Source organism: Neodothiora populina, assembly GCF_041146345.1.
Source record: "Neodothiora populina strain CPC 39397 chromosome Unknown canker_contig_3, whole genome shotgun sequence".
In the NCBI taxonomy this organism is placed as follows: domain Eukaryota; kingdom Fungi; phylum Ascomycota; class Dothideomycetes; order Dothideales; family Dothioraceae; genus Neodothiora; species Neodothiora populina.
The window spans coordinates 410,283-425,019 of NW_027191417.1; the positions used below are offsets into that span (position 1 = coordinate 410,283).

At 51.8% G+C, this 14,737-nt stretch overlaps 4 protein-coding genes across 4 annotated transcripts; 3 read left to right on the forward strand and 1 right to left on the reverse strand.

The window, feature by feature from the left end:
* Positions 1 to 912: 912 nt before the first annotated feature.
* AAFC00_004553 (uncharacterized protein) lies at positions 913 to 2,584 on the forward strand (the record flags this gene model as incomplete). Its single annotated transcript, XM_069344214.1, has 2 exons — positions 913 to 1,005; positions 1,109 to 2,584. 2 exons carry the CDS (start codon positions 913 to 915, stop codon positions 2,582 to 2,584), a joined length of 1,569 nt encoding a protein of 522 aa, XP_069196632.1.
* Positions 2,585 to 3,673: 1,089 nt separating this feature from the next.
* AAFC00_004554 (uncharacterized protein) lies at positions 3,674 to 5,256 on the forward strand (the record flags this gene model as incomplete). The annotated part of the gene is made up of 3 exons (XM_069344215.1): positions 3,674 to 3,692; positions 3,756 to 3,836; positions 3,893 to 5,256. 3 exons carry the CDS (start codon positions 3,674 to 3,676, stop codon positions 5,254 to 5,256), a joined length of 1,464 nt encoding a protein of 487 aa, XP_069196633.1.
* Positions 5,257 to 7,524: 2,268 nt separating this feature from the next.
* AAFC00_004555 (uncharacterized protein) lies at positions 7,525 to 10,142 on the forward strand (the record flags this gene model as incomplete). Its single annotated transcript, XM_069344216.1, has 4 exons — positions 7,525 to 7,704; positions 7,772 to 7,863; positions 7,914 to 8,319; positions 8,370 to 10,142. 4 exons carry the CDS (start codon positions 7,525 to 7,527, stop codon positions 10,140 to 10,142), a joined length of 2,451 nt encoding a protein of 816 aa, XP_069196634.1.
* Positions 10,143 to 12,840: 2,698 nt separating this feature from the next.
* AAFC00_004556 (uncharacterized protein) lies at positions 12,841 to 13,987 on the reverse strand (the record flags this gene model as incomplete). Its single annotated transcript, XM_069344217.1, has 2 exons — positions 12,841 to 13,529; positions 13,591 to 13,987. The coding sequence occupies 2 exons, from the start codon at positions 13,985 to 13,987 to the stop codon at positions 12,841 to 12,843; spliced, it is 1,086 nt and encodes a 361-aa protein (XP_069196635.1).
* Between the last annotated feature and the right edge of the window lie 750 nt (positions 13,988 to 14,737).

Consider the following 14,737-nt stretch of genomic DNA (forward strand, 5'->3'; position numbering starts at 1 on the left):
AGAGGGTTTGCGGAGTCTTCGCTGTTTCGCTGTTTCGTCCAGTGCTCATCGTGGCTTGACTTCATCTTACATATATGCTGCCACAATGCTGCTATTGCTATTGCTAGAACATTGTCCACCAGAGGCACGCAGTGTGGCAGAGTCATGCAGTCATGCAGCGATGCAGCCACAAACCACCTATTCACCGTTACCAGCATCTCAACATCTACAGTGAAGTAAAGATAGCACTTCGTACTCGTACCAGTGACTGTACAGAGACGGTGCGTGCAGTACAGGACATCCATGTACCCAACCCTGGGAAGACGGCCTGACAAACCCGGTCGCTAACCCCGGTAGTGACCTGAATCGATGGTTGGAACGATTCGCCCATAATTTGCATCAAGCCTTAACATAGTTTAACTCGACTTTTAAAGCGTGCTCGTGCTTGTGCCTTGTGCCTGGGCAACGAGGGGCCTGGCTACCTTACTGTACAGTAATGCCACTGGAACTGCTACCACCGCCACTGCCATGGGCCACTTGTAGCCCTGTGTTATCGATAACGGCGACACCCTGGCCACTACATCATACTTGTACGGAGAATCCTTCGGCCCGGCCGGTGTGCGGCAGCCGGCGTCGTCTACCTCCGACCTCCGACATCCAAAGAGACGACCAGCGTCTGCCTAGACCGACGTGTGGAAACGACCTACATCATTATCAACATCATCATCATCGACAAATACAACACTCTTTCATCAGAGTAGTCGCCAACACGGTATTCAGGCCGCCTACAAGCGTCTGTGTTCGCGCATATCCACCCATATCATCACCTGTGCGTTCGCCTCGTGCTGCGAGTTGCGTGTGGCTACGTAGCCATCTCGACGTCTCCGACACTGCGCGTCCCCCGCCTCCTCCACCCCCAATGAGCGCAACATAATGGGTCTAATCAAGAAGAAGACTGCGGTCAGGACTACCGAGGGAGGTATCAAATACATATGCGACATCTGTTCCTCGGACATCACCGCCACTGTGAGTCTTTCGCTCCCTGCATCTCGCACTGCAACACCTTGGCTGGACCAGTGGCCCGTGCTTTCATGGTTCAACAAATGGAGCTGACTCTGATAACAAATAGGTCCGCATCCGATGTGCCGACGACGTCTGCAGCGATTATGACCTCTGTGTCACCTGCTTTTCCGAGGGCAAATCGTCCGGCAAACACGATCCCACGTCGCATGCCTTCCAGGTCATCGAGCAACACTCAATCCCCATCTTCACCGAAGACTGGGGCGCGGACGAAGAACTGCTACTGCTCGAGGGTGCAGAGACGTACGGATTGGGCTCCTGGGCAGACATTGCCGACCACATTGGAGGTTACCGCACCAAAGACGAAGTTCGCGACCACTACATCGATACCTACATCAACAGTTCCAAGTTCCCACTTCCGGAGCGCGCCAGCCCACAGGACAGGACTCTGTTCGACACCATTCCCCGAGATGAGTTCCAGGCCAGGAAGAAGAGGAGGATCGAAGAGCGAAAAGATGCGCAGAAGAACCAGCCGCCGACCGATCCCAAGCAGAAACCCACCTCGAGTGTTCCTTCTTGTCACGAGGTGCAGGGTTTCATGCCCGGTCGTCTCGAGTTTGAGACCGAGTATTTCAACGAGGCGGAAGAGGCTGTTCAGCACATGCAGTTTGAGCCTGGCGATGGCATCAACCCCATCACTGGTCAGATGGAGCCCGAGATGGAGCTGAAGGTGGTTGTCATGGACATCTACAACCATCGCTTGACATCCAGAGTCGAGCGAAAAAAGATTCTCTTCGAGCACAATCTCCTCGAATATCGCAAGAATGCCGCCGCGGACAAGAAACGCACCAAGGAGGAGAGGGAGCTGCACAATAAGATGAAGCCCTTTGCCAGAATGATGAACCGAGCCGACTTTGAGCATTTCAATGCGGGTATCGAGTATGAACACGACCTGCGTCAGGCTATCACCCAGCTCCAGGAATGGCGCCGCATGCAGATCAAGGACCTGAAATCGGGAGAAAAGTATGAGCAAGAGAAGGCTCAACGACTTGCTCGTCTTGCCGCAAATTCGGTCGATCGCTTCTCGTCCAGTCTTGGCCGCATGAACAAGCCGAGCGCGCAGGAGCCGCCCTCTCAGGCCAGCCAGCTGGTTGCGCCTGAGTTGCCACCAAAACCAGAGACAGGCACCGGATTGCAGACTCCACCCGATTCTGCTTCTCCTGCCGTCGCAGCTAGCGTCAACGGAAATAAAGATGGCAAATCAGTCAATGGAGCCAATGGGGTGTCGGCATCGCAGCCTCGCTTCCCATTGCAACCCCTGGACAAAGTGCCACGTCTGGAGCTTACGCAAGACAACTCGCCCGACATGCATTTGCTGACTCCCGACGAGAAGAATGTCTGCGAGAAACTGCGGCTCAGCAGCAAAGCGTACATGGTGATGAAAGAGGCCATCCTCAGGGAAGCACTGAAAACCAACGGCAATCTCAAACGCAAGAACGTCAAGGAGATTTGTAGAATAGATACCACCAAGGCGGGCAAGTTGTTTGATTTCTTCTGCTGGAGTGGCTGGATCGCTAAAGGCTGAGCTGGCTGTCATATGACCACGGAAGATCATGTGGTAGGAAATCTGGAGTTGGTGACACGAGGGAAAAGCTTCGCCATTGTTGTTTTATTATTACCGATACCCTGGGATGGAGTTTGATTGATTTTGGTGGAATGGCGCAAACAAGGCGGGCCAACGAGTACGGCATGGTTCAGTCAGGCCTCCTAAGTGATGAAAATTGGTGATGATGGGAAAGAAGTCGAATTGATGAGCAAATGACAGAATTAGAGAAGAGAGTGACACCATTAAAGTGAAAATGATTACATCAACACTACAAGCACTGACAGGGCCAACCTTTCCGCCCGACGCAGTGATGAGTGAGATGCATTGAGCTCCTCGTGCTGCTGCAGTAACGCTGTATTGGTCCACGACCAAGGTAAGGTAACCTGAGGATAGCGGATTGACGAGTAATAATGCAAGGTACAAGCATCCATCAATCATCAATAATGCCATAGATCCGAGATTCAGGCGAAGGCAGCCGAGGCGCCGGAAGCTGACCTCCCTGGCTTGTGATGATAGGCCCAGAGGCCTCATTCACTAGTGACGAGGCCCTCACAACACTACCCTAGATTATCTCGCATGTGCCCGTCTACTTGATTGTACATAATATTTTTACCCTGACGCTTGTGTTATTATACCCATTTGCATTTGGCTCATTTGGCGATTTCTTGGTCTGGTTTCGGATTGAATATGATGCGGTGAAAAGTTGTTGTTACTGCCTCACCTCTCTCTCCCATTTCACTTTGCCTTCCGTCTATCATACCTTGTTCCACCTTACCTCGGCGATAAGGCGGCGCAACCACCATGATGCATCCCAGACTTGTTCGTCCGGGCTATCACTCCGCTACAAGGCTAGTATGCGAGAGCAACAGTAGACTAGCTCTGCGAAGAAATATACAAGCCGGGCGTGCCGCTCGTTCGTGTAAACAGCCGCAGCCCCAGCCCCAGCCGCATCAACGACAGCAACAACGCTGTTTAGCATCATGGAGCCAGCCGCGAGTGCAGAACGACAGCCATTGTGTCAGGACAGATGGAAGGGGAGTCGCAAGATCAAGCAGACAGTTTGCGACCATGTCCGAGTACAGAAGCAGTATGGCGCTCCTTCCGATTGTAGATAAACGTGCCAGTTGCACTAACAAACGATGCACCATAGGCGAATACCACAGAGGCCCCATTGCCGAGTACGATTTCAGAGTGAAAAATGGAACATTGAGAAACGATGACCATCAGAGGAGTATGCGCATAGAACCGAACATTCATCATGCGGTCCGAGTCTGACCATGCATTCAGCACTTATCCAAGCCCTTCAAGACCTTCACGATGAGCTTGCCGAGTACACTGCGCCGCCGGTCCAGATTCCCTCTATCGAGTCTTTACAACCAAAACAGACCTCTTTCTTCGGACGCATGTTCGGCAGCGGCGGATCCGCAAGCTCCCAGACAGCACTCGACATTCCCGATAGCCTACCCAAGGGCATGTACATGTACGGCGACGTGGGAAGCGGCAAGACAATGATGATGGACCTCTTCCACGATACCCTACCGCCGAACATCAAGGCCAAGAAGCGTATCCACTTCCACAACTTCATGCAAGAAGTGCATCGCGACATCCATAAGATCAAGTTGAAGCACGGCAACGACATCGATGCCATTCCCTTTGCAGCCGCCCAGATCGCCAACGAGGCTTCGGTGTTGTGTTTCGATGAGTTCCAATGCACCGACGTAGCAGACGCAATGATTCTCCGCAGACTCGTCGAGTCACTGATGCACCACGGCACTGTCATCGTCACAACGTCCAATCGCCATCCTACCGAACTCTACAAGAACGGTGTTCAGCGCGACTCGTTCATTCCCTGCATCAATCTTCTATTGCAGCGTCTCACCGTCATCAACCTTGACAGCACGACCGACTACCGCAAGATCCCACGCCCAGCCTCAGGTGTATACCACCATCCGCTCGACAAGGCCGCCAAGACTCACGCGGAGAACTGGTTCAAATACTTTGGCGACCTTGAGACAGATCCTCCACACCCAGCCACTCACACGGTATGGGGACGTCCAATCCATGTTCCCCACGCAAGTGGTAAAGCATGCATGTTTGACTTCGAAGAGCTGCTAGGTGCAGGCAGCGCGACGGGAGCCGCCGACTACATCGAACTGATGCGCAACTACCACGCCTTCGTCGTGACCAACGTGCCTCAGATGGACTACAGAAGCCGAGACGTAGCGCGACGCTTCATCACCTTCATCGACGCCGTCTACGAATCCCACGCGAAACTAGTCTTGACCACCGCTGTGCCCCTGACTCAACTCTTCCTCAGCCGCGCCCAAGTCGACACCGTCCTCGCCTCGGCAGCAAAGGGCGGCAACCCGACAGCAAAGCAAGTACGAGCCGACGGCGACGACGTCGACGACGCCATGCGCATGATGATGGACGACCTGGGTATGACCATGGACATGATGAAGAAGAGCAATTTCTTCTCCGGCGACGAAGAAGCCTTTGCGTTCGCCCGTGCGCTGAGTCGATTGAGTGAGATGCAGGGCAAGCCGTGGGTCGAGAGGGGCATGGGTCTCGCTATGGGCGCTGTTCCCGGCAAGAAGGACGTCGACAACTATTCAAAGACGAGAAGCAAGTGGTCAGAGGATAACGCGTAGAGCGTTTCTTTTTCTGCTTGGTATCCACAAATTCGGCTACTTTGAATTGCATGTGTATCTGTGTTATGGTCGGCTTAGATGATTTCATACGAAAGGTGCTTGTACATATGCTGCACGAATTGAAGAAAAATAACAATCTACTTGAGCTTTTGATCGCGTCCTACTCTAGACCACGCAAATGTGTCTCTCACCCGTATAAAATTTCCCAAGAAGAAAGCCAGGGTCGCCCTCCCATCGACTCAACTTCCAATTTCACAGTCCCTACTCATCCACGCAGCAACTCCATTCCCTCAACCTTCTCCACCCAAACACCTCAGAAACCCACAATCCACGCGACAAAGAAGCAAAACGCGAAGATCTCAAGGAGAGAGGGAGAAAAACAAAAAGAAAGAACAGGCTCCAACCGCGATTCGAACGCGGGACCTCACGCAATTAGTGAACTCAGGGTGTAGCCCTAAGCGTGAATCATACCCCTAGACCATCGGAGCTACTTGTTCTTGATGGAGATTGAGGGCGCTGGATTGGATAATGAATCTTCAACTTCGCCGTACGTCGGGTTTGCCAGTGAGAGTCTGGTAGTGATGGGAAAGCTGAGGTGTTGCGTGGACGAGGAAGTGGGAGATGGAGAACTTTTGGTCTGGAGAAGATATGGATGAAGAGTCGGAAGGAAGAAGAGGCAGTAAGTACGCGGCTCTTACATGCAGCTTGGGGGAAAGACTAGGTAGTGAAAGTCATGCTTTGGGATTAGATGAATTGATCGATTGCATCATCATTCTTATCGCCGTCTAGGTTTACGACGGCGAATACAGGCAGATATGTCAAGTCTTGCAAACTACGCAAAGATGAATCAGATGGAAGATCAGTGACAATAGCAGTAATTGTATTGAAACATATCTCGATGAGGGCTACTCGCGAATAGATGGAAGTTGAGGAATGCGCCTTCAACTTGGGTGGGTGAAACTCCGCGTGCAGCACATACCTTATTCAACGCTGAAGTAAAGCATAAGCGCAGGCTTACCGTACCTTACCTAGCTTTTAGTTGAATCTAGAAAGAAAAAAAGGGTTATCGTTACGTCTAGACCTCCCCGCCATGCGTGTACGTACAACTGCAACGGAGATATTTGAGATGAGTTGGTATCAATGGCCAATGGGTGGACAACAGAGACAAAACAAAAAGATGATGTTCTGGGCGCAACCGGGATTTGAACCCGGGGCCTCCTGCAAACACGTTCTTTTGAAACGAGGATGCTTCAGTTCACCCGAAGCAGGAATCATACGACTAGACCATTGCGCCGAACGTGATGGTTAGCAAAATTTGGCAACACATATTCCTTGGTACTTAGCAAATGTGGGACGTTCAATTCCTTATCAGCCGTTAGCTATTCGCAAATGCTCAGTCATGAATAACGGTCCAATGGTGTAGGCTATCTTTACCGTCTCCCAATCTCATACTAGATACTCGAGTGGCTGAGTGTTCGCAGTCCATCGAAGAAAACGTATTGTATAATGCTTGAGGTGCCTTTCAAACCAACCTCTGCACCGTGGCAGAATATGAGACTATGTGAAGAATACCACAGGAGGGACAGGGTTAGCCTCGAGCAGCTGTGCCCTGACGAGTTGACTTGGGGTACTGGATATGATGTGGGGCATGTTGTGCTTTTCCCTTCTCCGAAACAGGCTGTCTTGCGAACAATTCATAACCCCAAGCATGTCCAATGCAATATCTGGTCTCTATACTCTGTGCTGTACCAATCTACGGACCCTTGCATACCTCCCACATTGTTGTCTCTTCAATTTGTCCTTGTGATTGACAATCAATGCAAGCGTCCGACTCCGGAGCTGCGGAAACATGCTTAACCAATCCCGACCCCATGGGCAAGCTTGGCTGTAAAGCTGTTTCGCGATGGTGGGTCCTGCAGGTACAGGAACACGCAAGCCACTGACGACGATCTCACTGCGCTCAGTACAGGCGGTCTTACCTGATTTGGTGATGGACTAGCATGTGCTCCGTACGCCTGACACCCCTTCGTCAAGGCAAGATATGCCCGAGGTCGATAGTCTTCCAAGACTAAACGTGCTGGCAGAGAGGTCACCCGGACACCCTTCAGTTCCATCTCGCTTTCAGATGAGTGCGCTACTGAGGTAGCTCTTTCCCTTACACCTCTCTCAGCCAACTATCTTATCGTGAGACGGTCTGTCTTGTGTTCATTGTTATCAGTGTCTATTGCATACAGCCTAGTTTTTCCCTTGTAGTAGGGGCAGGTAGAGATGAGATCCAGTTTATCATTCGCTGCCGTAGCAGCTTCGCTTTTCTGCGAGTCTCAAGCTTCCGTTTTGACCCCTCCGGTTCTTCCGTTGATCGTACGCAACCCATACCTCTCTACATGGCTGGCCAATGCAAGAGAGGAGCCATGGACTAAATGGCCTATGTTCTACACTGGGCAAGAGGTAGGTTATCGCTACACTACTGCAGCACTTTTAGCTATAGCTTTACAAAGATTGATCGTCTCTCTAGATTGGATTTTCTGTGCTTGCTAGTGTGCCAGAGGCTAGTACTTCTTATCCATTGCTAGGAAGGCCTCAGGATTCGCTCCGAGAGGGAGACGGGTGAGTTTGGTGGTCATACTCGCTGTAGACAATTGCTGAATGCTGCAAAGATACAATGTCTCGTACCCCACGTACAAAGGCGCCAATTACGATGCTTCGATCACCAACCTGACCTATTCCATTCCTTCTCCCGACTCGAACTCTGGTTCTGCTGAGCTTATCCTGTCATTCCTGTCACCCGTGACCCCTACATCGACTCTGCGGCAGTCGATACCGGCCTCTTACTTGTCCATCTATGTTACTGGCAGCTTTGACATTGATGTATACGTTGATGTCAATGGCCAGTGGGTTAGTGGAGACAGAGAGAGTGAGATCACATGGGCTCTAGAGGAGAACGACGCCGAAGAAAAGGCCAAGAAGCTGAAGACATGGACTGTCAAGAGGAGGGATGAATTACTGTTTACTGAAAACGGCGATCGTGCCGAATGGGGTACTCTAAGATTCACGGGACCTGCTGTAAGCATCCTTGAATGTCTTAATATTGATGGCGGAACTAATAATGTTAGGATGTCCGTCATGAATGTGGTACATCTGCCCTCCTTCGTCAGGCCTTCTCACGCACTGGTACTCTGCAAGACCAGGTGGACTCCGATTTCCGAGAGATCATGGACGAGGAGCCAGTGTTTGCATTCGCAAAGTCCTTCAAGCTTGCTTCAAACTCTTCAGACCTCAACACCTCCAAGTCAGATGTGACTTCTGATAGTGTGTTGTTCACCGTCGCCCACATCCAGGACCCAGTCACACAGTATGCATCTGCTCGTGGTCTTACAAACATGCGTCCACTGTGGAAATCTTGGTATTACACTGATGAAGAGCTGACCACATTCCACTACCATGATTTCAAGCAAGCCTCTGCACTCGCACAGAACTACTCCGATCAGTTGGCCGTTGACGCGTATGCTTCAGGTTCGGACTCTTACGTGGACATAGTCGCATTGTCTGCACGCCAAACAATGGGCGCTACCAGCTTCTCTGGAACCGCTGATAATCCTATCTTGTTCCTGAAGGAAATCTCCTCCAACGGTAATAGTCAGACGGTAGATGTGATCTTCCCTGCTTTTCCGTTCTTCCTGTACACCCAGCCGCGTTGGTTGGCCTACCTGCTTGAGCCTCTCCTGGAGCATATGCTCAGTGGACAATACCCAAACAACTATAGCATGCACGATCTTGGTACCCACTTCCCTAACTTGACTGGTCATGCGGACGGGAATGATGAATACATGCCCGTGGAAGAGTGTGGAGACATGCTTATCATGGGCCTTGCTCTGGTCAACTCTCTCACTTACGGCTCTGGTCAAGATGCTCAGTCCATCTGGTCAGCACTCGGTTCAGACCATATCCCTAAACCAGACAGTATTAGCCCGTTCGCGTTGGCGACACTCGAGACACGGGATGAGATCTCCGGCCTCGACGAACGATGGGGAGGCTCAACACAAGGCGTCAAGCAGGCCCGCAAGTGGCTGGGGAAGTCGTACAAGCTCTGGAAGCAGTGGACTGGATATCTTGTTGAATTCACTCTTGAGCCTCACAATCAACTTTCAACCGATGACTTTGCCGGCTGGCTCGCACTTCATACGAATCTCGCGCTCAAAGGTATCGTAGGTATCCATGCCATGAGTGAGCTTGCGGTCGTCATGGACGAGCACGACGATTCGAAATACTACCGCAACGTAAGCGAAGCATACATAAAACATTGGGAGAAACGCGCCATATCCCGTGACGGAACGCACGCAAAGCTCGCATACGACTGGTATGGCAGCTGGACCACGCTGTACTCTCTCTACGCCGACGCTCTCCTCTGCTTCCACCCATCAACAGCAAACTCATCCTCCACATTCGCTACATCAGGAAACACCAACGACCACCAAACCCCTCTTAATGAGAAAGATCAAAAGCCCATTAAGCCTCCAACCCAGAACTTCATCCCTGACCACATCTACTCGATCCAAAGCACCTGGTACACAGAAGTCATGCAAAAGTACGGCCTACCCCTCGACAACCGCCACTTGTACACCAAAACGGACTGGGAATTTGAAGCTGCTGCTGTCGCCTCGACAAAGACGCGTACCCAGATCCTCGGCGCCGTCAGCCAATGGTTGAACGAGACCGACACGGACAGACCCTTCACTGACTTGCATGACACGGAGGGTAAAGGCGGTTTCCCTGGGCCGAACTTCTTCGCTAGACCTGTCGTCGGCGCTCATTTTGCTTTCTTGACGCTTGAGAGGGCGTGTGGTGGTACTGCTATGGAAGGGCTGAAGTTCTTGGATGATGAGTGATTTTGATTGAATGCTGAGAGGTGGTGAAGTGTGAAGCACTCAATGTTGGATCTTCCTTCCCTGTCGTCTTGGGACAGGGATGCTCGTTGTCAAACTTGACTGAACACCTGGTAATTGACAGCCATCTGCCTGACTGTTCGGCTCGAGATCTTTGGGGGCGCGAAGTCTGCATTCAGTGGACTCTGATTCTCTTTCCCATCCGAGGTTCACTCGCACATTATGACTCTCATGAACGGCCTAGCTTACTTTATTGCTCTGTCTTGTTTTATATAGCAACAGCTTATCGGAACCGATCTTTGATTTTTCTTATGACGCTCTCTCGTTTGATGCCCCTATGATTTACCAAGACTCTCTTGCAGCCGTGTACTTCTGTGTTTCAACCTTAGCGTCATCCTCGGACACTACGTCACTTCTCTTCCTGACGCTCTTGTCAAGAGCTTTCATAACAAGCCTGCCGCTTTCATCCCTCGTGCATCCTGCTACAGCCTCGGTCTCGACATGGTCAGAATCGAGGATATCGTCGTCGTTCGTAGTCTGCTTCAGTGGACTGGGGGTGTTGAGGATCCACAGTCTGGCGACGTCGACACTTTCTCGTTTCCCGGGACTTGTTCGTCTAGTGATATCACCTCGGTCTGATCCCTCTCCCCCTCCTACAGTAGCGTCGGTGTCTGACACTGAGCTTGACTCGGACACAAGATCGAAGTCAAAGTCGAAGTCTGAGACTGATGTACAGAGAGGATATGGTGATCCATGGGAAGACCTATCGGGTTCCCTCATGTTGGAGCGGTTATCTTCCTTTTTCGGTGAGTGGGGTTCGTTGAAGGTAGAGCTGGGGACCAGACGTATGGTCGGGGGGACCGAGAGACGCCGTGCCATGATCTTGTCGTCTTGACTTGACTTGAGTTCAGGCTCAGGCGTGGGTGCCAGCTCGCATGGTTCGTCGCTTTGATGATCTTCTTGTGTCTCTGCGGGACTCGTGGTAGAAGTGTCTACGTCAACCCCAGGCTTGCAAAGTGGCTGATCCACTGCGTTAGGTAGTGAGGCAGGGAAAATGCCGAGGGCGTTAAGTGTGTCTTCGTGTACTTTAGCACTGAGGTACAAGATGTCGGGGCACAGAACAGACCTCTACTTCGCAAGTGGTAACGAAATGTGATGAATGGCTCATCTATAGCATCGATGAGAGCGTATTGGTAGTAACGCTGGGGTTGGTGGTTCTTGAGATACCCAATTTTGACCAGACTGGGAGTGGATTAGCTTATATGACAGTCAGTGCTCTGACTGACATGAGACTCACTCAATTTCATCTTTGCCCCTCTTCGCAGCCTGCATCTCAGAAAAGTGTCGACTTATCCTGCGCCTCCCTTTGGCCCTGAAGATCTGAACATCGAAGGAACCTTCCGAGGCAGCACGATGCGAGAACCAGAACCCCCTTTTGTCTATCCTGCTCGTACCTTCCCAGTCATCTTCTCCGCGGAACAGGCCAAATTCAGTCTTGCCTCTCCACTTCTCTCGAGCACCAACTCCCCATGCAATGGTGGACTTCTTGCTCGTGTGAACATCTGTTGTGCCTGTTCGCGCAGTGAGGGGAAGCATGACTTTGAAGTAGATGTACTTGACTTTTGACGCCTGTGGAGTTGCCGGAGATGAACACGACATAGATGATGCTGCGTCTACCAGCTCCTGATGATTGACGAGATAAGAGAACCAGAATTGACTATTCGGATAAGTTTGAACCACAACCTCCAGTACCCTATGCAAATCGCTATCGTTGGACGCAGGGCTGCCTTGCGCGTCTGTGCCTGTCTGTTCACTTGCAGATGATGATACTGGTGTGGAAGCGTCATCGCATCTTCTTGGTTGGCATCGTGGCGTCGAAGAGGGAATGGGGTACTCATCAATACGCTTGACGTCGTATTGCGACTCAAGCTCTAAGTAGACTCCGCAATACTTCGGCATGCTGGCTTCATCACCTTGTTCGTTATAAAGATGACGTCCTGGCGAGAGAATGAGTGTCATGCAAGGTCCAAGAGGAGCAATGTGAAGCACGGAAAGGTAGGGACGTTGGCCCTTGCAACTTCCCATGTAAGACCACTCACCCTCACCCAAAGTTTGACATTGTCACGCGAGCAGAACTAGTAATTCAAGAACGTGGGGTGGGTTTTGTAAGTTTTTTTTTTTTTTGATTGTCTTGTGAAAACCTCTACTTTGAAATATAGAAATGGTATCGAGCTATGATGAAAAAGCAAACATCATGCGCAGCGACTGCACGGAAACAGACACAACATCAGGAGAGAATTGCTGTGCCCTCGATTCCTGCGCCTGTCCTCTACTTGCAGCGTACTCTGTCCACCTAGTTGCACAGCCGCGTGACATCGCGACAAGTGCACTGTAAAAGTGGCGACGGGCGGCAAAGAGTGATCTGGATATCGTAACCAGAGGCGAACATAGGGGTGAATGATGCACCTAGAGATGTTTCGGTGCGGTGAACTTGGTTATCGATAGAACCCAAGTGAATCGGAAATGGGGAAGGATCTGCTTCAGCATGCTGTCATAGACAGACTTGAAGACTTTTCAGTTGAGATACAAGGAATAACGGGACGCAAGGCCAGCGGTGTGGAGGGGTTGATGCGGGGCGAAAAGGTATGCCGCGCCGTGTTCAATGGATGGCAGACGATTAAGGACGGCGTCTCTCAGCAAACTACGCTGCGTCCTGAGGACCTGCCTGGCTTCTCCTCATTTTCTCAGCCTCGAGGTTTTCGTAGAGCAGATACAAGGCCTTCTCGTTGGCGCCGGAAGTGCCAGTAATGGTGAACATGCGCTCTCCTGAATCATCATGAGGAGCCTTGGCGATGGAAATGCGAGCACCGGAGCTCTTTCTGATGTCTGAGATCTTGCTTCCTCCGCGGCCAATGATGCAACCAACCATATCGGCTGGGATGCTGATGTTCTGAGTCTGAATGTCCTCGCCATCCTCGTTGGTCAATGGAGTCTGAGAGGGGCGGGTGTCGGGGTTCGTGGGGCGACGGGTATAGGTGGGGGCGGCATCGCTGAAGTCGGCACCATTGCCAGTGCGGTTGAAGGAACGTCCGTAGCTGGCGCCGTTCGTGGCAGCAGGGGCAGCACCCTGGACTCTGACAGCGGGGTTGTAGAGAACAGTGCCGTAACCGCGCTGCTCATCGTCGACCAAGCACTTGCCAATTTCCCAGACGGCCTTTTGGATGCCTTCAGGAGTACCCTGGACCTCAACAATGCGCTCAGTGGACTGGGGGAGCATCTCCTTCTGGGCGACCATGCGGACACCGGACGCATCTTGGATCTGCTTGATTTTGAGACCTTGGCGACCAATAATGGTGCCCATCTGGTTGTGTGAGATGAGGAGACGGACAGCTGTCGAAATAAGTCAGAAGAAAGGTCTAGCATGCAAAGTGACAAATCGAGAGAGGCCTACGGTGGGTATTTGGGTTGTTAACAACTCCACCCATGCCCATCTGAGGAGCGCCCTTCAGAAGCCCATCGGCCACAAGACCGTAAGCCTCGGCGATACCATCCAATGAACCAAGAACAGTCAGGACACGATCGTGGACACCAGGAACAACCTTGCTCACGCCAGCGCGCACACCAGTCTTGTCGCGAAGCTCGGCGACATTCTGGCCAGCCTTGCCGATGATGACGCCTGCTTCCTTAGAGGAGACGATGGCCCTCAGAGTAAGCTGCGACTGGGCGTATTCGTCGTCGGTGCGAGGAGGGATATCGTCGTTGTTCGCATTCAAGTTGGTCATCTGCTCGGTGACATCGTCGATGCCAGCATCCTGGGCGACAGGGGAAGTGTGCTCTTCGGAAGACATGATGATGATTACTGGTGGATGATAGATAACTGCAGTCCGTTTGATTGGATGTGAAGCCGGGTCGCAGGAGTAATTAAATCGTCGAGGCAATGACGAGGATCGACGCTGCGATGAATGAGGTGTGGATGGACGGGGTTAAGCGGGAGAGTGGCTGTGGTGATGTGGAGAGAGAGAAGACGGAGAGGTGGTTGAGGTATGGAGGAAGAAGCTTGGAGAGAAGAGGGGGTGGGGTGAGAGCTGTGGATTGTGATTAGTAAATCGCAAACAAAGGGCAGTCGCGCAATGGATTGCAGTCGCTTACTGTGAGGTGGGAGGAGGGTTGGGGAGATGCGCGAGAGGGAAGGAGCGAGGCAGAGGGAGATGCGTGTCGGTGGTGAAGAGGTGGCAGGTACGAGAGGGATGGGAGATGGGAGAGGGAGATGATGAAAAGGCGTGGGAGGTAACAGGGTGGCAGCAGCAGTTTGCGTCAAGGTGGAGGTGGAGCAGCTACCTCAGCTTGGCTACAGCGCAAACACCCCCAGGCTCCTGGAGGGCTCCTAGAGCGCTCCTAAAGGCTCCAAAGGGTTCGAGAATTCAAGAAAGTGGCGGGACATGCATGTGATGAGCACTGATTGGCCAGGGCCGTGCAAGCCAGGGAGCATACTCCCCGGTATTTCTGCTGGTGCTACCAAGAAAGTGTGCATGCAAAGGGGAGGTATGCTGTCATGTGTTGTTGTATTTTACAGTCTTTGGCAGCTTGATACATCATTC